Raw genomic sequence first — 24,100 nt, 5'->3', positions numbered from 1 at the left:
TCTGCTCGTACCTGTTGAACGTGTCCAGACAGGACGGGCAGAATGTGCTGCTGCTGCTGCCTTCAGACACCACCAAGTCTGGGCTTGCTCCCTCTGCTCCTGCAGATGAGGGAGCCCTTCAGAAGGGCTCAAACTTGCTCTGCCTGTGTTGCCCACTTGCCCAAGGCTCCTTGTTGTCAGTCTGCTGCTCAGACTGGGGTTACCTTTAGCTACGCCCCAGTGAGAGCACTGTGTGCAGCACGTGAGATCAGAAGGTGTTTAAAGGAGAAAACCATATTCAGTATTTGCAGGCACTGTGAGAAACGTGGACTTGGCCTTCAGGGATTGTGGAGCTGCTTGTGTTTTCTGCAGCATTCCCAACGATGTCTCTAACCATAGGATTACCCTGTAATTCCTGATATTTCTCCTTCCAGGAGAGCAGAAGGACTCCAGAAATACTCTATTGGAAATATCTTCTGCATCCTCTGCAGAGACCCCCCCCCCCCCGCAGCCCTGACCCAGCTCTGGGGCAGCAGCACAAGAGGGACGTGGAGGTGATGGAGTGAGGCCAGAGGAGGCCACGGAGATGCTGCGAGGGCTGGAGCAGCTCTGCTCTGGAGCCAGGCTGAGAGAGCTGGGCTGGGGCAGCCTGGAGAAGAGAAGGCTCCTGAAGGGGAGACCTCAGAGCAGCTCCCAGCACAAGTCATTCTATGATTCTTGGGCAAATTTCTGCTCAAATAATTACTGTTCAGGTGTGATCAGTGATCCCTCTGGTTTTCAATATCCTGGCATTGCCTCTTTTCTAGCAGTTGATTATTGTTCAGAATGAGCCCACCAAATGTCACATCCATTACATGAACTAATCAGTGAAAAGACAAGGACGCAACAGAGGAGAAGAAACTTCAGATCCTGGTGAGTTCCACTGGAGGGGACAGTGGGAGGCAAGTGCACAGAGCCTTGGAAATCAAAGATCAGAGAACCCCAGCCTGGGTTGGGTTGGAAGGGACCTTAAAGCTCATCCAATGCCACGGGCAGGGACCCCTTCCACTGGAGCAGCTTGCTCCAAGCCCCTGTGTCCAACCTGGCCTTGAACACTGCCAGGGATGGGGCAGCCACAGCTTCTCTGGGCACCCTGTGCCAGCGCCTCAGCACCCTCCCAGGGAAGAGCTTCTGCCCAAGAGCTCATCTCAGTCTCCCCTCGGGCAGGTTCAAGCCATTCCCCTTGGCCTGTCCTTACATCCCTTGTCCCAAGCCCCTCTCCAGGTTTCCTGCAGCCCCTTCAGGCACTGGAGCTGCTCCCTCCACAGCCAAGTTTCCCCTCTCCCTGCACGGGGCCGGTTCGGGGATGGCGCCGGCGCCGCTCCCGCTCCCGCTCCGTTGTGTCCCCGGGAGAGCTGCGGCGGGGAAGACACCGGATAAGCGCGGCTCCCGCCAAGCGGGGCGGCGGGGAGGGACTATATCCTTGCGGAGGGATCCGGCGGCAGCGATAAGCGGCGATGGGGAGGGCGGGCACGGGGCCGCGGGGGCGGGCGGAGCGGAGCGTGGAGGAGGCGGCGGCGGAGGAGGAGGGGGCGGCGGAGGAGGAGGGCTCGGAGCGGTGCTGGGGCCCGGCGGGAGCGGGCCGGGTAGAGCCGAATAGAACCGAATAGAACCGAATAGAACCGAACCGAGCCCGAGGGGGCGGGGAGGGAGGGAACGGTGGGAGCGCGGAACAGCAGTCGGCGGGAGGAGAGCGCGGCGGCCGGAAGAGCCGGCGGGAGCGGGCCCGGGCCGCGATGGAACGGAAGAGGTGGGAGCGCTCGGGCGGGCCCGGCGGGGTCGGTACCGGGGGGGAGCGGGTGGTGAATGGGGGGGGGGGGGGGTTCGGTGCCGCCATCGCCTCGGTGCCCGCGGCGCGGGGGGCGCTGTGGGGCGGGCGGTGGAGCCCCCCTCGTGCCTCCGGCGCGGTTTGTGCTCGGTGGGGGCAGAGCGGGCTCCGTGAGGCCGGGAGCGGTTGGAGCCTCCTCGGGGCTCGGCTGCTGCTGTGCGTGTGCAGGTGAAGGAGGGAGCCGGGCGCAGGGTGCTCGGAGGAGCCGCGGCTGCCCCATCCCTGGCACTGCTCAAGGCCAGGGTGGACACAGGGGCTCGGAGCTGCTCCAGTGGAAGGGGTCCCTGCCCGTGGCACTGGATGAGCTTTAAGGTCCCTTCCACCCCAAGCCACGCCGTGAATCTGGGGTAGGATGGAGCAGGGCGCATTTGCCTGGCAGTGCCTGATGCTACAGATGGGAGCGCAGGGATGCCGGCTCCTCTGAGTATCGCTGCTAAAGGGGAGCATGGCTGCGGAGCTGGCTCTGCCAGGAGGATTTCATTAACATCAGCCTATGTCTCATGGCTGTAGGTGGGCCGTATGCACCCATCCTGCACACGGGAGAGGCAGCCTCAGTGCACCCGTGAGGCGAAGTGTGAAGCGTGGGGCTGTTGGGAAGCTGGCAGAGGGCAGCAGGATTGATCCAGGTGTGAATGTGTGCAGTCAGCTGCACGTGTGGGTTTCATTCCTTAGAGCGTGGTTCTGGGCATAGCTTCCTGTGCCCGGGGTGAGCACCGAATGCCAGCCTCGAGAGCGGGAGGCTGGAGGTGCAGCTTCACCGCTGCAGCTTGGGAGGAGGAAAGACCTGCTGGAGACACAACAGCGCTGGAAAGGTCCCTGGGTTATCCAAGAATGTGGAATAGAATGGAATGGGTTGGGTTGGAAGGGACCTTAAAGCTCCTCCAGCTCCAAGCCCTGCCACGGGCAGGGACCCCTTCCACTGGAGCAGCTTGCTCCAAGCCCCTGTGTCCAACCTGGCCTTGAGCACTGCCAGGGATGGGGCAGCCACAGCTTCTCTGGGCACCCTGTGCCAGCGCCTCAGCACCCTCCCAGGGAAGAGCTTCTGCCTAAGAGCTCATCTCAGTCTCCCCTCTGGCAGGTTCAAGCCATTCCCCTTGGCCTGTCCCTACATCCCTTGTCCCAAGCCCCTCTCCAGGTTTCCTGCAGCCCCTTTAGGCACTGGAGCTGCTCTCAGATCTCCCATTCAGGAGCCTTCTCTTCTCCAGGCTGCCCCAGCCCAGCTCTCTCAGCCTGGCTCCAGAGCAGAGCTGCTCCAGCCCTCGCAGCATCTCCATGGCCTCCTCTGGACTCGCTCCACATCCATAAAGTTGTAAGGTTGTGGGTTCAGAGCTGACCATAAAAAAGAGGGGGGAGCGGATAAGGAGCATTTTTTCATTCCGAAGTTATGGGTCTTGCCTTTATTCCAGTGTGGACAGGGATCCCTGCCGAGTTCCTTTTTGGTTGCTGTTGCAGCCAACAGCAGAGTGGGCTGTTGGTGGGCAACAGAGTGTGGCAGCACGCGTGTGGCAGTTCCTGAACCCCTCTGCAGTTTCCGTGTCCAGTCTGTGCATGGTTTGGCTGTGCGGGTGCAGTAAGTGTGTGTGGGGAATTACACGCGTGGTTTGAAGTGCTCCTATGTGCAGTCACCAGCGCTGAGGGTTAAGGCAGAGCCGAGGTGCTGGGGTGGCAGTGCCTGCTTTGCCAAACCATTGTTTTGGCAAATGTTTGGGCTCGTAGAATCAGTGCTGGAACCTCCTGCTCGCCAGTGCAGAAATGCTTTTAACTGGAGTGCGTGCCCTTGTCTGCCTGGGTTGGCAAACCCAGGAGGGTTTATGTGGGCTTTGAGAGCGTTTTGGTGACAAAGGCTCCTTCAAACTCCGTGTCCTCACCTGGGGGAAGGAGGATTCACTGCGTTTTTTCTGCTGACCAAGTGTCTGAGAAGTTCGGGATCTCTGCTCCCAGGAGCCATTGACACGGCTGTTCTGGAAGGCTTAACCAGCTCTCTTGGGTGAAGCTTATTTTGTTGTGACTTTCTTACCTCCCCAGCACCTCTGTAGAAAGCTGAAGAGGTTTTTAACACCCCTTCACCCCCAGGGATGTTTCTAACTGTGGAGGAGAGTGCTTTTACTGAGCCCTCCCTTGCTTTTTGTAGGTTGTGATGATTGACCCCCAGCTTCCCCAGGGGAGCTGCAATGGTGGTTGAGATGAGCCTTATGAACAGGGCTGGTGAGGTCTGGGCTCATTCCTGTTCTGGGATTGCTGCTTGGGTGCTTCTTTAGGGGCCTGGAAGTTTGAGGGATCTTGTGTTTTGTTCTGTTGGGGACTTTTGGGTTGGGTTTTTGTGTGTGTGTGTGTGTGTGTGTGGTCAGAGCTCCAAGCCCTGAACAAAACAACCCCTTAAGTGCGGGGCCTCCGTGAGCATCGCTTGGGATGAGGGTGGTGGCAGTGGCCAGCTCAGTTCCCCAAGGCTGCTCTGTGCGGAGCCACGGGCACACGTTTGGGAGGTTTAGATGGAGCTGAGGAACAATTCCTGCCCCAGAGGGTGCTCAGGCATTGGAACAGGCTGCCCAGGGCAGGGCTGCAGTCACCATCCCTGCAAGTCCTCACACCCCGTGGAGACGAGGCCTCAGTGCCATGGGGCAGTGGTGGCCTTGGCACTGATGGGGATGGTTGGACTGGGTGCTCTTAAAGCTCTTTTCCAGCCAGGTTGATTCTGTGATTTATGGAGGGATGGGGAGATGCTGCTGTGCAGATGTGGGCTGGGTTGTCGCAGCTGGAGAACTCACCTGGTTCTGCTTGTTCACACCGGTGCTTTTTCTGTGCGTGGATGGCAGCTGTATGTCTGTGCTAGCCTGCCCTGGGATAGCCAAGTTCATAGGATGGTTTAGGTTAGAAGGGACCCCGAAGATCATGTAGTAAGTTGCTGGGGTGTGGGGTAGGACGTGATGCAGATGCAGCCAGGGATAACGGGAAGATGCTGTGAGGGAGGGCACTGCCAGTGCATGTGGTGTCCCAGGGATCACATCACGGTGTTGGGGTGCCCGGCTTTGCCTGGAGCAGACCTGGGGAGAGAAGTGCAGTGGAGGGAGGCTGCGAGGCTCCCAGCAGCACGAAAGAGGGATCACAACTGAAACAGAGTGGGGAAGAAACAGTTTGCATTCTGTTTGTTACCCATCCACCGAGGCAGTGAGGCTTTGGGCACGTGTTCTTCATCGCCCTTTCTGTCCCTGTCTCCATTTCTTTAGCAGGCAGGCGATGTCTGGGTTTGTTCAGAGTGGGTTTGTGTTGCCTTTTGTCTCTTGCTTTCTAAGTTGTGCAGATCCTCTGTAGGCGAAATGGGGAGAGTGGAGGGGAGGAGACTTTGTGTAATGAGGGAGGAGGGGAGAGGGCCTGGGCTCCTTAAGACTTTCAAGCAGGAAACAAAGGGTGAGCTGCACATGGAGAGCAGCAGGCACCTGGCAAGAGGCCGCCACGCATTCAGCTTCATCTGAGCCCCCATAAAGCCTGGATAACAAGGGAGGGGGGGCTTGCGTTTGGTCGTGCTTCTCCTTGGGCTTCTTTGGGTCCCTTTTGTTGGTGCTAGGAGCATGGAAAAGTGTGTGCAGCTTTGCAGTTGCCTTGCTCCTCCTACCAGGGTGAAGTGGGAAAGACCTGAACGCAGGAGCCAAGCGCAGTGTGCTCACGGTATCGGTGCCAGTGGTGGGGTTTGGAAGAGGTTGGGGTTTACAGCTTTGGAGCTCTTCTGGCTCTCTTCAGAGTCTTTGTGCATGAACCCAGAAGTGCAAAGCAGAGCTTTTGCTCTGGAGTGGAAGGAGATAAACCCGATGGATTTATGACATTTAAAGGGCACATAAGCATGTTCATAAATGCTGGTTTGCTGGTCCTGTGCGTCGTGACGTGCAGCAGGCAGTGCCACTGCTCACCTTTGGCTGCTCCCCACTCCTTTCCCCAGCCTGACTTTGACCATCTCAGGTGTCCGTGATGCCCTCTATGGCTGTGTCCCCCCAAGCCTGCTCCTGCCGGGGGTACCCCAGGAGCTCCAGAGCGCTCCAACCACTTCCTTTCTCTTGGGGTTCACTGATGGCTTTGGGTTGTAGCTTTGTTCCCTGCCCTGCTGTTGTTCCAGAGGAGCTTGGGGTATGGTGTTGCCTTTTATTCAAGCCATAATCACAATAAAAGTTTTTCTTCTGAACATTTCAGTGCTTTTCCTTTGGGCCAAGCTTCCCCAGGAAGAGACAGGACTCTGAGTCACTTCAGGTGGGTTTATTTTAGACATTTTGAGCATCTTTTCAGATCCTTTGCCAGCTTCCTAGAGCACACACTAAACAGAAAAGCTGAAGGGCTGTGTTCATTTCAAATCCTGTCTCTGAGTGTGTCTGGCTCTTGTTCTGGAAGTTACACTGAGCTTTTGAACGCACCGTTTATTGTAATGGATTGGTTTAACAATTACTAGACACTAAACCGTAAACTGGAGCTGCAGATCTTAGCAGAGGAAGCAGTGTCATATTCTTCATGTAGCAGGAGTTTCTCTTCTTGGCTTCACTGACAGCAGTGATGGGTCTAGCCTAAAAGCTGCTGTAGCTGGTTATTCCTCTTTCTGGCTTGAGGCATATAACTCCATTCACATTTGTTCAAGTGGATTCACATTTGAGTCTGGACCCAGGCTCTGTTACTGTCCAGTGATTGCTCCTCTCTCTGTTGTCTGCTGGCCTGAGTGTTGGTGCAGCTCCACAGTGAACTGGTCCAGCTGAGGAATATCCAGTGATGAAGTGTTTCCTCCCCTTCCCCCTACCCTCTAAAGATGGATTATTTCCCCATGTGGTTAACTGTGCATTCCATAGAAGCTCAGCCTAGTTTGGGTTGGAAGGGACCTTAAAGCTCCTCCAGCTCCAACCCCTGCCACGGGCAGGGACCCCTTCCACTGGAGCAGCTTGCTCCAAGCCCCTGTGTCCAACCTGGCCTTGAACACTGCCAGGGATGGGGCAGCCACAGCTTCTCTGGGCACCCTGTGCCAGCGCCTCAGCACCCTCCCAGGGAAGAGCTTCTGCCTAAGAGCTCATCTCAGTCTCCCCTGGGGCAGGTTCAAGCCATTCCCCTTGGCCTGTCCCTCCAGGCCCTTGTCCCAAGCCCCTCTCCAGGTTTCCTGCAGCCCCTTCAGGTACTGGAACACCTTTAGGTGTTGTTATAACATCGCCCCAGAGCTTTCTGTGACTCCAGCCAAATCTTAAGTGTCCAGTGTTTGGGGAGTCCACCGCTTTCCTAGGGAGAGCTACATTGTGCTTATTGTCTGTATAGTCACAGCACAGTGACTTACTTTTGCCTTATGCATTAAGAGTGTTTAGCTAGCAGTGCTTATTGGGGTAGTGCAGAAGGTTAGGTTATGTTACTGAAAACCAACCAGGACGCAGCAAGGAGCTGGAGTAATCTGTGCCTGCTTCCCAGAGTGCAGTCCTTCATGTGAAACCAGGTGTCTGAAAAGAATCTCCCTTCTGTTTTGCAGTTAATGGACAGTTCGCCAAGGTTTTGCCCTTTATCTTTGCATCACTTAAGCTTTGTCATTCTTTATTTTGCAGCTTGTCTCTAATTAGCTTTTCTTTCTCCTTACTACTGTGCAATCCTGATGTCTTCCAAATGGTACCAAAGCCTTGTAATCAAACCTGATTGTGCTATTCAAGGGGGAAGGGGTGGGGGGAAGGAGCCCAAGGAGATGACTGTGATCCCAGTCATATACAACACCCTTGGGAGAAGAAATCCTGCTTGAAAATGCATTTATTGTTTGAGACAGCAGTGGTATGTACTTCTGTGCCTGTATCTGCCCTACTGGTTGTGGTGTGAATTATGCTATGTTCCTTTATACCTGGTCTGGATCTTCTTTATGTACAAAAACCGTTTTAACGTGGTCTGCACTTAATTTGTCTCTTCCACAGTAACCATGAGGAGGAGTTAACAGGAAAGCAAGGCTATCCATGTAGAGTTAAACGTGAGCTTCATTCTAGCAGTTCAGCACATGGAATAAAACTTGCCTGTCCGGCCCTGCAGCGAGCGAGGGGGTGAAGTGCAGAGGGTTTTCATTCCCCTTCGTCTTTCTCTCCTGTGTTTCCTCAGCCCAAGTGGTAAGAAGTTCCGGAGCAAGCCGCAGCTGGCGCGTTACCTGGGCAGCTCCATGGACCTGGGCACCTTTGATTTCCGCACAGGAAAAATGCTGATGAATAAAATGAACAAGAACAGGCAGAGGATGCGCTATGACTGTTCCAACCAAGCCAAAGTAAGAGTGTGATGCCATGGCAGGTTTCCCCTTTTCCATCTGCTGTCGTAGTGGCCAGGCTGCCTCTCAGAACAATATCTGTGATTCTGGTTTGGAATTCATGTGTGGAGCTGGGGTTGTATGAGAGAACATCTCTGTTATGGGGAGCTGGACAGGTACTGCAGTTCACTCAGCCTTCAGGTGTCCTGGTTTAAGTCCAGCCGGTAACTCAAAACCATGCAGCCACTTGCTCACTTCCCCCTTTCTTCCCCCCCCCCCATCTCCCAGAGGGATGGGGAGGAGATATAAATTCCATGGGTTGAGATAGGAGCAGTTCAGTAGCTAAGGTATAACACAAACCCCCTGCTGCTACCACCACTAATAATAATGAGAAGGGGAATAACAAGGGGAGAGGATATAAAACCAAAAGGGGAAAAGGAAAAGAAAGCAGTAAACGCAAGTGATGCACAATTACAATTGCTCACCACCCGAGCAGTGATCTGGGACTTCTGGGTAACTCCCCCCTGTTTCTCTCCTGAGCATGACATGCTGTGGGATGGAATACCCCTTTGGCTAATTTGGGTCAGGTATCCTGTCTCTGCTTTGTCCAGACTTCCTGTGCCCCTCCTCACTGGCAGCGCATGAGACTGAGAAGTCCTTGGAGTAAGCATTACGTAGCAACAGCTAAAACCATTGGGTTGTTATCAGCGTTGTTATCAGGCTGAAGTTGAAAACACAGCACTGCACCAGCTCCAGTAGAAGGAGAAAAATGACTGCTGCTGCTGAACCCAGGACACCAGGGTGATGCCACGCAAGAATACTGTGGTACTCCTAAATCTCCTGTACAGAAGGTCTGGAGAGAAGGCTGGCATCTTTCTCTCTTCACCCTGGAGTGTGAGATCTCCTCTCTGGAGAAGATCCAGCACGCTCTTCCCCAGAGCCCCAGATCTCCAGCTGACTCCTGTGGCTGTGCAGCCCCTCTGCTCTGCTCTGCTCTGCCATTTGGTTTTGGGGAAGAGAGAAGAGTGGCATGGGGCAGCAGGGATGAGGAGGCATCCTTAGAGGATGAGGCCCTCCTTAGAGCAGTCATAGGCCATGCTGGTATCTCGGCTTTGGAATTGATCTAAGGAGGGGGGCAAAAAGCTAAAGAGGCAAGAGGATGGCAAGGCCTGTTTGTAGAGCAAAACAAGAGCCTGTGTTTGGCACGTGGTAATTCTGCTGCAGGTTTAGTCAAGACTACCAGTATAAGTGCTGGTCTGGATAGACTGGGTCAAGTTATTCTTGGGTAGCTTCACTGTACACCAAAAGCTTTTCAGAATCCAAAAGCTTGTGTCTGTGCACCTAACCATGAGCTGTGGGCAAGAGCAGAATGCTTTCTATGTATGTCAACCAGGCAAGAGTCATCATCATCGGAGTGATTGGAGCATTTACAGTGCTGGGGTGCCACTTGGGCAATAGCACGCCTTGCTGCGGAGACCAGCAGCTCACACACATCTCATAGGTTAAAATTCTGCCCAGTCCTTCTAGTCAATGTACCAGTGGTTGTCATTGGCTTCTAAGTGAATTAGCACACAGATGGTTCAGAATTATATTTGGCCTGGATACATCTCTTCTACATCTCATGAATAAATATGTTGAGCAGACGCGGTGTCTGCATCCCCGAGAACAAAGTGTGTCCTGCAGCCATTTTCAAGACTTGCATGTTAGATCTTGGAGCGAGGAACGGTGTTCCTGTGTTTTCACTAATGTAAAATGCAGTCAGATGGTGAAAATTTGATGGTTATGGGCTCTGTTTGGAAACCGAGTCTGGTTAAGAAGGTAAAAAAAAGCGATCGAGGTTTCAGCTGTATTGGTTTGTTCAGTGGCATCCACAACTGGGTTGAAGCAGAGTGGTTTAGAATGGTTTCTGAATTCACAAAAGGGTTTCGAAACCCCACTTAGTTTTTCTTCTTAATATTATGTCCAAATCTGTTGGTTTAGTGGCTTGTCAAAGTGCAAGCTTGGTCTTCTGACTCCTAAATCCTGTCCAGATGGGTACAAAACCAATGGGTATAAACTAATCACAGGATCCCAGGTTGGAAGGGACCTCAAGGGTCATCCGGACCAGCCTTCAAGGCCAGGCATGACCTAGACTAGACATCCCAGCACCCTGTCCAGCCAAATCTTAACAGTGCCCAGTGCTGGAGAGTGCATGACTTCCTTGGGGAGATGATTCCACTGCCTGGCTGCTCTCGTGGTGAAAGGCTTTTTCCTCTTGTGCCCAGTCGGAATCTCTCTAGGAGTAACTTGAGCCCATCACCCCTCATCTTTTCCATGGAACCCCTTGTAAAAAGGGAATCAACATCTGCTTTGTAACCACCGCTTTAGAGAGGATGCTGGGGTGTTAAATAGAGTGTGAAAGAGTGGAGAACTTTAATTTCTATAGGTCTAAGGCAAGATTTGAGTGCAGTTACACGTTTTTAGCAGTTGAACTCATATAGCTTGAGATCGTGCCAGTTTTGAAGTCCATGCGCTCTTGTCTTCCCTGCTGCACACCTCATGGCTGGAGCAGCATTTTAGCAAATTGAAAATCCTTCTTTTTGTGGGCTTTTCCCTTCATTTTGCTTGAAATTTATAGGGCAAGCCTGACTTGAACACAGCCCTGCCTGTCAGACAGACCGCCTCCATCTTCAAACAGCCTGTCACAAAGATCACAAACCATCCCAGCAACAAGGTGAAGAGTGATCCTCAGAAAGCTGTGGACCAGCCCCGGCAGGTAAGGCTTGTGGTTTAGCAGCTTCTTCTCCAGAACTAAGGAAGTCCTGGTTTGGGTGCTGAAAGGGGCCTGGAATAAATCACTTTAACTTGGTGATGCTGAACACGTAGTCTGCTGTGATTTGAGGTCTCTGATGTTTCAGAAACAATAATACAGTGCTAGCAGCTTTTAAAATCAGAACAAAACCCATTTCCAATCTGTATTTAATATGCTGTCTGCACTGTGTTCTGTAAGTAGACCCCAACCTTTGCTCTGTTGTAGTTAAGCCTTCGTTTCCTTTAATGCTGAAATGAAGTCTTATCTCCAAATTTTGGCAGACCTTGGAACCATTTCAGAGGCCACTTGCATTGGAATGAGAATCACTGTTTCAAGAAATCCCTTTTCCTGTACAGACCACAGACAATGTGGTGTCTGTGATGTAGGACAAGGGATTGTACCCCCCGCATGGGCCTTCTTCTCAGATGTGTGTATCATTAGTATAGTAGCTAACTCCTGTATGCATAAGATCATAAATTCACTTGGAATGCCATTGTTAATACAAAATCAAAGTGGTTTTCTTGCCATCCTGTGTGTTTGCAACCAAGTGAATACACCAAAATGAAAGGAAATCTTTCAGCTTCATTTAATCTAGTGAAAGGATGTAAAGAAGTGTGCTTAGGACAAGGGTGGCTTTGAATTTGGGCGCTGGTCAAATGAGATGTACCCGTTCAAAGCAGCCTTTGGCAGGCATTCCCATTTCGTTCTCATTACCTGCAGCTGACAGGAGAGCCCCAGCAGAGTTCACATCAGGGATCCTACAAATCCTTTGCTGTATTGAGTCCATCTCTGTAACATTTGGAAATGAGACGTTCAGCTTCACTAGTGTGTCCAGATGCTGTCATTGGTATCAGTTATCATTTTAAACTCTTGCAGGTCTAGTGGAATTAAAAGGTAACATTCCAAGAAGGGAAGTGATTTCAGTACAGGGTATTAAAAATACCCCATAAGCTACTGTCCTCTTGTATTGGAAACCTTTTCTGCAGACTTAAACCTTACCTTTCTCAAGTGTGAGAGAGATGCTGTTTGAAATAGAGTTGGGTGGTTGGGGTTGGTTGGTGTTGGAACAGGTTGGTGGGATTTTAGCATGGCTTCCTAAGGAAGCAGAGCATGTGTATTCAGTGCTGCTGCTATTCCTATAAACCCCTTGGCTTGTTAAGCCAATAAAAGAGGACGTTCAGGATACGATGTTGATATGCAAAAGAGATTTGTGTCCCTGGTGGGGAAGAGATTGATCTGTGAGTACAGGTGGACATGTGAATGCAATCTGTTAGCAGACATCAGCCCTATTGCCCAGAGCTGTTATAGTCTAACCTGTGTAGTTTTGCTCCTCGTGTTACTACTTGTTGTAATGCAGCTTCCTCGGTTCTGCTTGTGCTTTCCTTGTGTAATCCTTTCTCTTTTTCAGGACAACATTGGAATCTATTCTCTGAGAAAGTCCTTTAGAGGTTTTTATGTGTGTGTGTGTTTATATTAAGTAAATATGTATATACTGTATGTGAAATACACACACACACATTGGTTTATGTATTTATTATATAGCATAGAATAGGGCAGACTTGCTCTTTCTTGCTTGCATCTTTCTCTGCGTGATACATCTAAGAGCCTGTTAAATTACAGCTTTCAACTGCTTGGCTGGACTGCAGTACATTTTAACCCCTGGTCAGCAGGCTCCAGATGTTTCTTCCGAATTGGAAAGCAGTGCTGGCTTAAACTTCACCTCTTTGAAACTCCAGCCTCTGGGTTTTGGCTCTGACTGCCCCTTCCCTCCTTGGGAGCTGGTAATTGGAAAAGTACTGTGGGCTCAGTGGCACTTAGATATTGACAGTTCCTGGAGGAAGAGAAAGTCTCTCTCAAGGCACTACACCAGGCCAGAGAGTTGTTGTGGGACTGGCAGTGAGGCTTGTTCCCTGTGGCAGACCCCTTCCATAGCAAATCCAATAGGGAATTGTCTGCAGCAGTGCTCTTCCCTCTCTTGATAGGAAGCAGTTGCTTGGTGTAGTTGTCAATTCCATTTCTGCTCTGTGCCAATAAACGCTTTCTTTGATGTCAGCTCTTCTGGGAGAAGAAATTAAGTGGACTGAATGCTTTTGACATTGCAGAGGAGCTGGTGAAAACAATGGACCTGCCAAAAGGTTTACAAGGTAATCAGTCTGTCCTTCACTCCAGGGGTGGCATTTTGATACCAGGCAGCGGTGATGTGAAGGTATTGAGGTTGACCTTGTTCCCCAGCACTCAGCAGTGCTGCTGGTTTAAACTGCCTTGGAGAGGGCTGTACAGGTGCTGTTAGAAGTGTTTAAGACCAAGATGTTGTTTCCTTAGCTTGCTAAATGACAGTACCTGCTTTGCCATTACTATTTAAATACCACCCCTTGTCCTGATTTGCTGTTCTTTGTCTTGTGCAGTGTTGATTATCACTTTCCCTCCCCTTTGCAGGGGTTGGACCCGGATGCACTGATGAAACCCTCCTCTCTGCCATAGCTAGTGCTCTGCACACCAGCACTATGCCCATCACTGGCCAGCTGTCTGCAGCTGTAGAGAAGAATCCTGGAGTCTGGCTAAACACCTCACAGCCCCTTTGCAAAGCATTTATGGTGACAGATGAAGATATTAGGTATAGACCTAACTGTCTTGGAATAAGGTTTCTTGTGGTGAAACAGTGCCTTTTCTTTGGGTTTGGGGTTTTTTGGGTGTTCTTTTTGTGAGTTTTTTTCCAATGACAAGTTTTAAAGTCTGCTGGAGCACTGTGGCTTGCTGAATGGATGTGAAGGCCGCTTTATTAGAGGAGTTAAAAACTGTCACACGAGGATGGTTCCTACAGGCATGTAATTATAGGCCTTTATTTTGACCATGCTCAGTTCCTCTGAGGTTTGAGGTTCGTATTTGTTTAGACATGTATCCTTTTATTGAAGAAGGTGTCTCAATTGGAGTAATCTTGATTAAGGCACTTCTAAGCAAAGGAGTCAGAGAAAGCCTTAATACTGCAATTGGATTCTCTTCACCTTGCTCTGTGTCAGCACAAGACCAAATAAGAGTGCTTAACTGCTGCAGTGGCAGCAAATAAGGATGCAGTTTACTTAGGTGTAGCTTGCTTTCAGTAATGAATTCTATCACTAAATCAAGAATGGTCAAATTAAGCTTTAAGCTCAGTGGAGGACTGCATGTACCAAAGAGACTAACCTGAGAGCATCCTACTGTGCGTACACTAACAGTGTTTAAAGATAGGACTTTTAACTGTTGGACTGATAAATCTTGAATTAAAGGGTGACTTTATTGTAGTGCTTGATTTATACAAGAATGACCAGGAAAAATGGTCTGGTCATGATGTCCTGTGGCCGAGATGAAATGTGAGTCCTGTGAGCCACTGATTGTCGATCACTTCTTCCCTTCTCTATGACTTTGACAGAAAAGGAGCTGTAAAATATAAGGTTGTGACTCACAAGGAAAAAGAACAAGAAAAGATTGAAATGGTTGGAAACTTAACCTTCTCCAGTCTCATTTTTGGCAATCTGAGCAGGGTAGGCTGACTTCTTCTTGTTTCAATTAATATCACTACTAGGAATTGGAAGTCTTGAGTCAGCTGCTAGGTTATGCAGACTTCAGCCTGAATTAAACATGGTCTTGTCTGCCCAGCTTCATGTATGAGGGATTTAAACTTCCTTTCCCTGGAAGGAGGCAGCTTTGAGGATTGATGTCGGTGTTCATTCATTTGGGGTAGGAAACAAGAGGAACTGGTGCAGCAGGTGCGAAAGAGGCTGGAGGAAGCCCTGATGGCTGACATGCTTGCACATGTGGAAGAAATAGCAAGAGATGGGGAAGCTCCTTCAGAGAAAGAAGGAGGGGAGGAAGAAGGAGAAGAGGAAGAGGAGGAGGAGGAGCAGGACCATGACCAGGAGATGGAGAATGTATAGTCCAGGTAATGTGCCAGCATCCTTTCTTACCTTAAACTGTACTTCACTGAGAGCAGAAATGCCTTCAGGAGGAATCTTGGTATATATTTGGTATAAATGTACACATCTTTGCTCTTTAGCATGCACTTTTAAAGGTGTAGTAGTCATGCCTTCAGGTAGCAAAATGAAGTATTTCCATGTGTGTGTAATGTCTGGTGAGTGCACATGGGGTGTTCTGGGCCTTCTGCCTGCGTCAGGTGTGCTGAATGCGTAACCAGGATGTGTATGTAAGCACTGGAAGGATTCTGCCTTGAAAATGGATTGGTTTCCTAAACATTTGCCTTGTGATGTCAATTTGCCCCCTATTTATGTGTTACTTCCTTTGTTAGGCAGGGTGGGCAGAAAGGACAGAGTCTGTCTCTCCCCTCGCCTGCCTTTTTCTCTCACTTTTGCATTTTTAGGACTTGTTTTCATTCAGGCTGCATTAGGGAGCATCTTTGTGGAAGGTTTTTGAGGAGTGGTTGTAGAAAGTTAGGAAAAATCAAGCTGACCAAAAGCAAGTATCCAAAGAGGGAAGAGGCTAAAAAAACTTCTTATGTGGTGAGAATTGGTAAACTGAAAGTAAAAGAGGAAGCATACACCTTCAACACCTGGAAACAGCTGAGAAGTGTAAGATCGTGAATCCTGCAGTTGCTGCTGTTACACTGAAACATGCTTTTGTATTATGCATCCCTTAAAAGTATCACAAAGGGCTTGCTTCTTGTCTTCAGGCGTAGCTCTGGCTTTCGTTTGTGCAATGGAACCTTTTAAAGGTGCAACTAGAAATTTTGGTTCATTGTCTTGTAAGCCAGAATAGCTCTGAATAGTGCACGTGTAGCAATGCAGAAAGAAGCAGATGTGTAAGGCCAGGTCAAGACACACCAACAGAAGTTCCCCTGTACGTTGCACTAGGTAGGACAGCTGATAGAGAGGGGATTGAGATGAGCTCTTAGGCAGAAGCTCTTCCCTGGGAGGGTGCTGAGGCGCTGGCACAGGGTGCCCAGAGAAGCTGTGGCTGCCCCATCCCTGGCAGTGTTCAAGGGCAGGTTGGACACAGGGGCTTGGAGCAAGCTGCTCCAGTGGAAGGGGTCCCTGCCTGTGGTAGGGGGTTGGAACTGGGTGAACTTTAAGGTCCCTTCCAACCCAACCCAGGCTGGGATTCTCTGTCAGTGCACCGTGCTATGAAGCAGTTTTTCCTTGCTGTGTTCCTTTGTAACCCCACGAGCACTGTATGTATCATCAGTGAGGTGAAAACAGAATTCACTGATTTTAAGTCCTGCTCATACTAAGTTTTAGCCTAAAGCCAGACAGTGTTCTGTCAGTGAACTGGGATAGCTAATACCCTGGGTGCTTTGTCATGTACCCTCCAGAGCCCGTGAGGGCAGAGTCAAGAATGTGGAAGGGGAAAAGGAAGAAAGGAAAATCCCCTTTGTAGGGAGCAGCAGCTGTATTTCAGGTAGCAAAAAGTGATTTATGTTAAGCAATCCTTCAGGCTGCAAGGTTGATTGTAATGTGAAATCTGTTTGGCCTTTGGGAGACGCTGTCCTATATCTGGGCTCTCTCTGTTCTCCTGTTTCACCGTCACCCTAACAGTAGCTTATTTGGACAGTGAGTATCTTGCATTCCTTCCTACTACAAAGGTCTGGCAACAGCAAGGAGCCAGAACAAACTGTCTGCTGAAGGTGAAAAACAGGAGATAAAGAAATGGATGTGTTATGGCAATGCTCCTTTATGCTTTTAAGGGCTCACTTGCTATAAAGATACAAAAAGTTCTCATTGACTCACAAGATCTTGTTGTTTTTTTTCTCCTAGGGAGTTCCATGCAAGAATTCCCAGTATAAACCCTATCAGCAGGGTCAGCACAACTATTTACAAAGCCAAGGGTGTCTGCCGAGTCCATTGCACCACCAACCCAACTGTACCAAGGAGCATTTTGATGTCCACATCAGGAGACGTTGAGAAGCTGATGGCTCAGTGATTGCTGGGTAGTTTTGAAGATGGAACTTGACTAAACTCCGTTCCCCCTCCTTTTTGTGAAGGGGTAGGGTAATCAGGAATGCAAAAGTGGGAGGGAATAAAGGAATATAAAATGGTGGGAGGTAAAATTCCAGGAACCAAATTTTATGGTTTTTTTTTTTCTTTTTTATTATTTTAATTTTTTTTGGTGGGTCAGTCAGTGATAGGTGATACATTTTTAAGCTTTTCTATCCAAGTACCTTTAACAAAGACCCATAGAAACCATTTGCTCTCTAACACAAGTGAGAGGAGATGCTGTTTCACTCCTTGGCTACTCTGCTGTAGGCTACCTGTTTGTAACTGACTTTAGGGAGGTCGTTTTGTGTTGTGGATTGTCATTCCATGTGTCAATTCAGGCCATTGAACTTCCTTTTCCTCGCAAGACCATATTGGTCTTGGACGTGTGGTCTTGGAGATGACCTGCCAGTGTCTCTTCCAGCCGAGGTTTTGTTTAGTAGGGGAAGATACACTTGAGGAATTGGTCTTACATCAATGGCAGTTGTTTTTGTAGTTGGCTCCAGCATCACGCTCAATGCACTCCTGTGCCCGTTTTTGATACGGAGTTGTGTGTACGTCCAGGCATAGCTGCATAGAGTTTTGGAGATGAATATACCCACTCTGAGGTGTATTTTGCTTTGGTTTAAGTCCAGTCAGAAGGAACTTCTCAGCTTGGAATGGGAGAATGACTCATTTCTGACTGACAGTGAGGAAAACTTCCTCCTTTCTTTTCTGGTGCCAAGAACCCCCACCTCCGTTCCTGTGTGTGCAGAGGGAAGGGGATCCATTTCAATAGGTGTGTCTACACATCTGCTTTCGTGTGCAGTAATGTTCTGACCTCTTTTAAAACAAGAAAGGAAAAAGGTTGATTTTTCTATAATTGATATCTGAAAACGAATTTAAAGCTTTTTATTAAGTATTAAATCTTTCTTATTTGCATGTGCAGTGAAGTGACCAGCATTTTGTGTCCAAAAATGAAATGATGTGAAACCTGCCTTAATGTGTTTATAAGTATTTGGCTTCACCATGGGTACCTTGATTGATTCCTCAGTCTCTTTTAGTACATCTGTGAGCATATTGGGGTAACTTGTGGCTAAAAATGGGTTTATCTGGGGAGGGAGGATAGGGAGAAGGGACAAAGATGCGAGTTTATAGCTCGGAGAATGCATTGACTGGTTACAAAAGTTATTTTAGTCTTGGGGTATCCATTGCATGATTCATGCATGGACATTTCAGCTGACAGTGTGGTATAAAGTGGTGGGTTAAATGTTGTGCCACTGAACAATTGTACAAGTTGTTGGTATCCCCAAACTTGGGGAAGAAAGTAGCTCCCAGAGCCTTTATCATGTAAGAATGGTTAGCAGCGATAGCAGGGGACCAGGGGAATTGCCTGGAAAGTAATGACCTCTGGGAGTAGCTCAGCTTAGTGATTGGAATAGGTTTAAGCTCCTTGAAGACTAGCCCATGCCAAAGTGATTGCTGTTGTACTAACTCTTTTCATAAAGATTTGAAAATACAAACTTCTTTGATACTGCTCATTTGGAGTACTGCGAGAAGACTGAATCGTGCTTCGCTGCTGCTCTGCTTCGGGGAACTTCACCTGGTACTGCAGGCAGTGGGAACTGTTTTCCTTTTTGAACAGTCTGTTACGGTTATTATCCTGTAAATCTCTCTCCTCTTGTAACTCATTGTGTTGAATTAAATGTTTCTCACAAAGCGGAGCTGCTTCTAGTCTGCATCAAGCCCCTTCCGCGCGGGGTTTGTGCTCTGCCCCTCTCAGTCGCTTCAGCAGGGATGCTCGTGCGTTTTTCTTGTGAGCTCTGTTCTGAGGTTTGGATCTCGAGATCTGGGGACCTGGCAGAGGAGAATACAAAGGGAAACCTGCAGAGTCCTCCTGTGTCCTCGCCCATTAAAAGGCTGCCAGGATGTCCCGTGTAATGGGCAAGTGGCTGAGGCGATCCTTTGAGTCTCACCTCTTAGCAGTTTCTAACCCAGGCTGGAGGTGTTCTTCTGCCTGTGGCAGTCTTGTTCTGACACTGTTTCCTTTTCTAAACTTGTTTAGTAATGTCTTTATGTACTTTCATTTGAATCTGAATGTATTGTGAACATATGTAGCACCCGAACTCAGATGATTGAGACGTCGATACCAATACTCTGCTGCATTGAACGTGGAGTTTAAATTGGTGCCAACTTGTGTGCCAGCTCTTGTTTTCCCCACTCTGCTTCCCCCATCCAGCTCTCTTTCTTTCCTTCAGTCCTTTAAAAGGTTTATTATGTTCTCATTCATGTGGAGGAGTTGATTGTTCAAAGGGGCTCAGGACTCCTGTCACATCCAAAGAGACTTAAATAACTTCCCATGCTTATTGAGACAGGTAAGTAAATAAAATACTCCTTTTAAATGAACCTGGTGTCTTTCTCCTGATGTCTTTCTATTGTTGCTGCAGTAACAACTGGATTAGTTTGTCTTATCACAGCCTACTGCCATGGACGTGGCTGGTGGGCATGTCACTGGATATGTCCCCAGGGTGGAGAAAGCAGTTGTTACTTGAGGTGTGTCTTCTGAAGGAGGTTATTAGGAAAGACCATACTTAAGTAATTGAAAGGAGTTAGGGCAAAACTTACCTTTTGTTCATACAGATATTAACAGTGGTGTTGTGCATCATTCTGTCTGAGGTCAAGTTCCATCTGCTTGGAGAAGTACTAGTGAGGGAATGCTTTTGAAGCTGCTTATTCTTTCCATCGGTGGTAATGGCACCTCTCTGTTGCCCTCAAATATCATAAATGGCTGTAATATGAGGCTGCAACATGAAATAGCCTTAGGTTTGTCCTGCACAGTTTGCACCGGTAAGCCATTTTCATTATTTCTACTAAACTCTGGGGATGGTTCTGTTAGTACAGATTAATCCTCTTTGGCCATAATATATCAGGAAACTTTGTAAAGAACAGACTCCTTGTTATTGAGATCTTCTGACTTTATCTGGTGCAGCATGTTGGAGCTAATCCATTAAGATGGCTCAATTACTTTTTAGTTTGGAGAGCTAGAAAGGTTAAGGGAATGTAAGTGCCTCCCTGTTTGTGTCACCAGTGTGATTTTTACTGAATTCCGGTTGGAATCAGTAAAACCAGTTAATTTGCATGGTTATTAGTGCATAGGCTTTGGGCTGCAGAGCTTCTGTATGTGCTTCTGCCCAGGAGAGGTTAGCTCGATGCACATCTGAGATTGGGCTTGCTGAACTGGCTGTTGAGCAAGAAAAGGGAGGAGTTTTCTTGCTTGTAAACTGAGCACATCAGGAAGGGAAAAGAGTCTCGAGTGACATGGCTGGACTCTGGGAATGTAGGATGTACAACCCCGGGTATGGAGGCTTTGGTGTCATGGCTGCGAGTTGTTTCACCGTTTTCTAGCTCTAACACTACATCAAAAGTAGTTCTGAAGTTAGAATTCATGGATAAGTGTGCACTCGTGTCCTACTTCCCATGTGAAGGGAGGCTAGCTGAGATGAACTTCCCAAATCAGAAGTGTGTTTCCATCACAGCATCACAGAATGGTTTGGGTAGGAAGGGGCCTTAAAGCTCATCCAGTTCCAGTCCCATGGAAGGCACCCAGTTGTACAGCTCAAGGCTCCATCCACACAGTTTAGGACTTTCAATCCACTGATGCCACTGCACCTTCTGCAGAGCTGACAGGGTCGTTCTCTCTCTGTAGTGTGTGCTGTGTAGCTGTACAGTGGTAGTCTCCTTGGTTTAAGATTGTATCCTTCAGAACAGATAAGCTGTTTACCTGAGGCTTTCTTTTCAGGCTTATTTCTGTAGTTGGATATTACTTCTAGTCTTCTATCCTTAAACTTCCTTACCTAATACTTATTCATCCCTGTCTAGCTTTGTCTTTGCTGCTGCTTATCAACTTCTCACTGTTCTTTTAAGATCATTATGATCTCTCGTGGGACCCCACTTGCAGCACTGGGTGCAGTGCTGGTGTCCTCAGCACAAGGACATGGAGCTGGTGGAGCCAGTGCAGAGGAGGCCATGAGGATGCTCAGGGGCTGGAGCAGCTCCTGCATGGAGCCAGGCTGAGAACAATTGGAGGACATGATCTAGTGTGAGGTTTCCCTGCCCATGGCAGGGGGTTGGAACTGGATGATCTTAAGGTCCTTTCCAACCCTCACTATTCTATGAAGTATATTCTTGCCTGCCTGCCTTCTGTAGCCCTTCTGTATGTGGGAATGTATTTTAGCAACTTACCCTTTGGTAGCTCCTTCTGCTGAAGCAGAGCAGTGTCCCAGCCCCATGGCTCCTTCAGGCTCCCCAGCAGCACATAGGAGTCTGGAGCAGCCATTGCAAAGGGAAAAAGGCCCTGGGAGTTCACATTCTAAGTCTTGCACTTAAAGGAATTGTGGCCTTATTGTCTGCACCTGGATTTCTTGCTATGTTCTGTCTGGATCTGTTCCTGGGTTCTAGTAACCTGCCTCTGATAACCTACACACTCAGCTTTTCCTTATAAGCTTTTTTTCCTGGTCAGTAATGTGTTATCCCTCGGGCAGGTTCAAGCCATTCCCCTTGGCCTGTCCCTACATCCCTTGTCCCAAGCCCCTCTCCAGGTTTCCTGCAGCCCCTTCAGGCACTGGAACTGCTCTCAGGTCTCCCCTTCAGGAGCCTTCTCTTCTCCAGGCTGCCCCAGCCCAGCTCTCTCAGCCTGGCTCCAGAGCAGAGCTGCTCCAGCCCTTGCAGCATCTCCATGGCCTCCTCTGGCCTCTCTCCAGCAGCTCCACAAACAGGAGGTGGGATAACACGTTTATAAAGGGGGAGCAGGTGGGAGAATGTTTGTCTAATGAAGAAAAAGTGTTTCAGGATTAATTCTCCAGGCAGACAATCCTATTTCTTTGGGATTACGTCCGTAAGAACCTCCCAAGAGCCCAGATGCCCATGCAGCTATGTGGGTAATGCCACTTACCCCCTGTCTAATAAAATGCATTTTCTTGGCTGTTGTCACTCTGAACAGGAATTGCTGCAGACACTGGAGCTGCTTCCTAACAGGCTTTGCCTTTGTTGGCTGGTTGTGGTTCCCAGCGTTGCATATTTTAGCTCCCTGCTTTAAATAAGTGTGCAGATAGCCCTGGGAAGCTGGTGTGCTCATTCTGCAGCACTGAAAATGCTGTCCTGCACGGGATGCAGGGAGCTAAAAACATGGATTTGTTCTCAGATTAGCAAGGATCAACTTTGTTCCCTTGAACTCATGAGGGAAAGCCATTGCCCTTCAGCTTGATCCCATGACTGCCTGGAGTGTGACAAAAGCAGTGCAAAGCATCGTCTGGGAGGTGAAGTTACAGATGGAGCATTTATGAGAATGAGGAGGAAAACAGCCCCATCTTTAGCTTCAGAATGACCCAGCAGATTGCACCTGACGTTGTCGGGGTTAGTGTTAGAGTATTGATGAGTACTGCCAACACTCACTGCTGGTAATAAATAATCCTACCAGGATAATATTCCTGCTGCTAATTGAGAATGACCATTGGCAAGAAGGGTAAAATGATGTTTCTTTAATTCATTACGGAAACCTCTTCAGTGTTCAGTGGGTTTTCCTGACCTTGCAGAGTCACAGATGGAAATAGTTCCCTTTGTGGAGCCATCCCGAGACCTTGCAGACTTGGGCTAGCAGGGCAGTGAACGACCTCTGCACTGCTGTGTCTCCAGTGGCAAGACTCTGGAACTTCTTAGCTGTAGGAATCTGGTTTTATTTGCATATACAAATTGGAGGTCTTCTGCTAAACAGACCCCTAGGTTTGAGCTTTTGGAAGGAGATGAATACTGAAAGGTTATGACTCGCTTTTGTTTGCAATTGGAGGCTAATCCAGGAGATAGAAGTGGACTATGGAGCCCGTTTAATGGGGGTTAGTGATCCGAAGGGCTGTAAAGCTTGGTGTACCGTCTCTTACGTCTCACGCTTTTGTCTGATCTGAAATCAATTCTTGGTTCTCCATCCAGTCACTGCTCTCACAACTTCTCAGAAGGCATTACCTGAAAGCTCGAGCCTTCATTAATCTACTGAGTGAAAACGAGACCTTTGCTAATGGCTTCCCCTAAGATGCCTTTGTCAAGGGCTGCTGAAGTAGGCAAATCTGTTTAGGTAACGTGTTGGTGACACCGAGAGGTAACGGAGGGAAGGCTGCTGGGGTGGTTGGTGCCTACAGGATAGCATTGGTCAGCCGCAGGCTGTGCCTCTCGTGTTGACATTGAGCCTCGTCACCTTGAGCTCTCCCCGTGTGTTGTTCCCTCAGTCAGCTCCTTTGTGAGATGATTGATCTCCAACGTAGGTCATTTTTCAAGTTACAGATCTTGTCGATCCGTCTGGCTCCACCTACATGCAGTGATTCAGCTCCTGATGTGCTGGAATACTCCCTTAAACCTTCCCACACACAGTGAGGACTTGTTCTCTCTTTCTCCAAGCTGCACCACCTCTCCTGCACTGGGCTCAGAGCCTGGATTGTTTGCATGTGCTTGAAGAGCAGTGCAGAAAACAGTTTGGTCTCCCAAAGAGTCAGAGGAGCAGCTACAAGAGTTCTTTGGAAGTTGTTTTCCCCAGCCCTAAACTTTGGATCCCATTTGTAGCATTTGGCTCATGTGCTGTGAAGTAGGCAAATGGATAAATGATGGGAGTTTTGGTTTGGGATGGGCAGGTCCCCGTCCCCCCTCCCACCATGTGTTCAGTAATCCCCTCTTTAAGGGTTGGTCTACAAAAGGCTGCTCTTTATAGCAGAAGAAATACTCTGGTTAAGGTGTTGTAACTTCTGCCTTTGCACACTTGGCCTGGAGTGAGGGTGGCTGTTGTAAATGGTACTCGGGGAAGTAGGGCTTTTGGAGCTGTGGTGATATTCATGACTCTGCTGTGAGTATATTGCTCTGTTTCCCCTTGCAGAAAAAGGCTTCATGGGCTGTTAGACCTCTGCTTTGCTTTAGTCCAGTGTTCTTTAATTCCCTGTGCATCTCCAGAGGGTTGTACTGGTCATCCTGGGGGGCATCTTTGTTCTGTGGATGGTCAGAGACCGTCTGGCAATCCCCGTTACAGGCAGCATGATTTAGGGGCAGCAGGAAGAGGCAACTGAAGCAATTGTGAATGATCCCTGATGGGAAACGGGGGAACCACATGGAGGGGTTGGGCTTGGGAGCAGCAAGCAAGGATCTGCTCTCTTGGAAGCTGGCTCTTCTCTATGGTGTTCTGGTAAAGAAATGGAGCTGTGTCAGATAACTTTGGTGACCACTGAAGGTGGATTATACAAAACAGAAGACACAAGTCTCTTAAACCT

General features: G+C 49.0%; 1 protein-coding gene across 2 annotated transcripts; it reads left to right on the top strand.

The window, feature by feature from the left end:
* Window positions 1-1,661: 1,661 nt before the first annotated feature.
* Window positions 1,662-17,797, top strand: MBD3 (methyl-CpG binding domain protein 3). 2 transcript variants are annotated; one of them, XM_057424573.1, is made up of 8 exons: window positions 1,662-1,768; window positions 6,026-6,082; window positions 7,931-8,090; window positions 10,687-10,824; window positions 12,914-13,004; window positions 13,297-13,474; window positions 14,579-14,776; window positions 16,602-17,797. In XM_057424573.1, exons 1-7 carry the CDS (start codon window positions 1,755-1,757, stop codon window positions 14,769-14,771), a joined length of 831 nt encoding a protein of 276 aa, XP_057280556.1. In that variant the 5' UTR covers window positions 1,662-1,754; the 3' UTR covers window positions 14,772-14,776; window positions 16,602-17,797. The 2 variants fall into 2 exon arrangements, with proteins under 2 accessions (XP_057280556.1, XP_057280557.1); XM_057424574.1 differs by lacking the exon at window positions 6,026-6,082.
* The last annotated feature ends 6,303 nt before the right edge of the window (window positions 17,798-24,100 follow it).

Source organism: Pezoporus wallicus, unplaced genomic scaffold (assembly GCF_028554395.1).
Source record: "Pezoporus wallicus isolate ANWC-B61680 ecotype Strahan unplaced genomic scaffold, APGP_CSIRO_Pwel_v1 contig_8376, whole genome shotgun sequence".
Taxonomy (NCBI): Eukaryota; Metazoa; Chordata; class Aves; order Psittaciformes; family Psittacidae; genus Pezoporus; species Pezoporus wallicus.
This window is presented reverse-complemented; position numbering and strand designations above follow the sequence as displayed.

Bases quoted from the DNA above. Each gene is read 5' to 3' on its own strand.
- MBD3 (XM_057424573.1), top strand. The intron at 10,825-12,913 runs GTAAGGCTTGTG...CTTTGATGTCAG, and splicing joins CTGTGGACCAGCCCCGGCAG to CTCTTCTGGGAGAAGAAATT. The intron at 13,005-13,296 runs GTAATCAGTCTG...TCCCCTTTGCAG, and splicing joins CCTGCCAAAAGGTTTACAAG to GGGTTGGACCCGGATGCACT.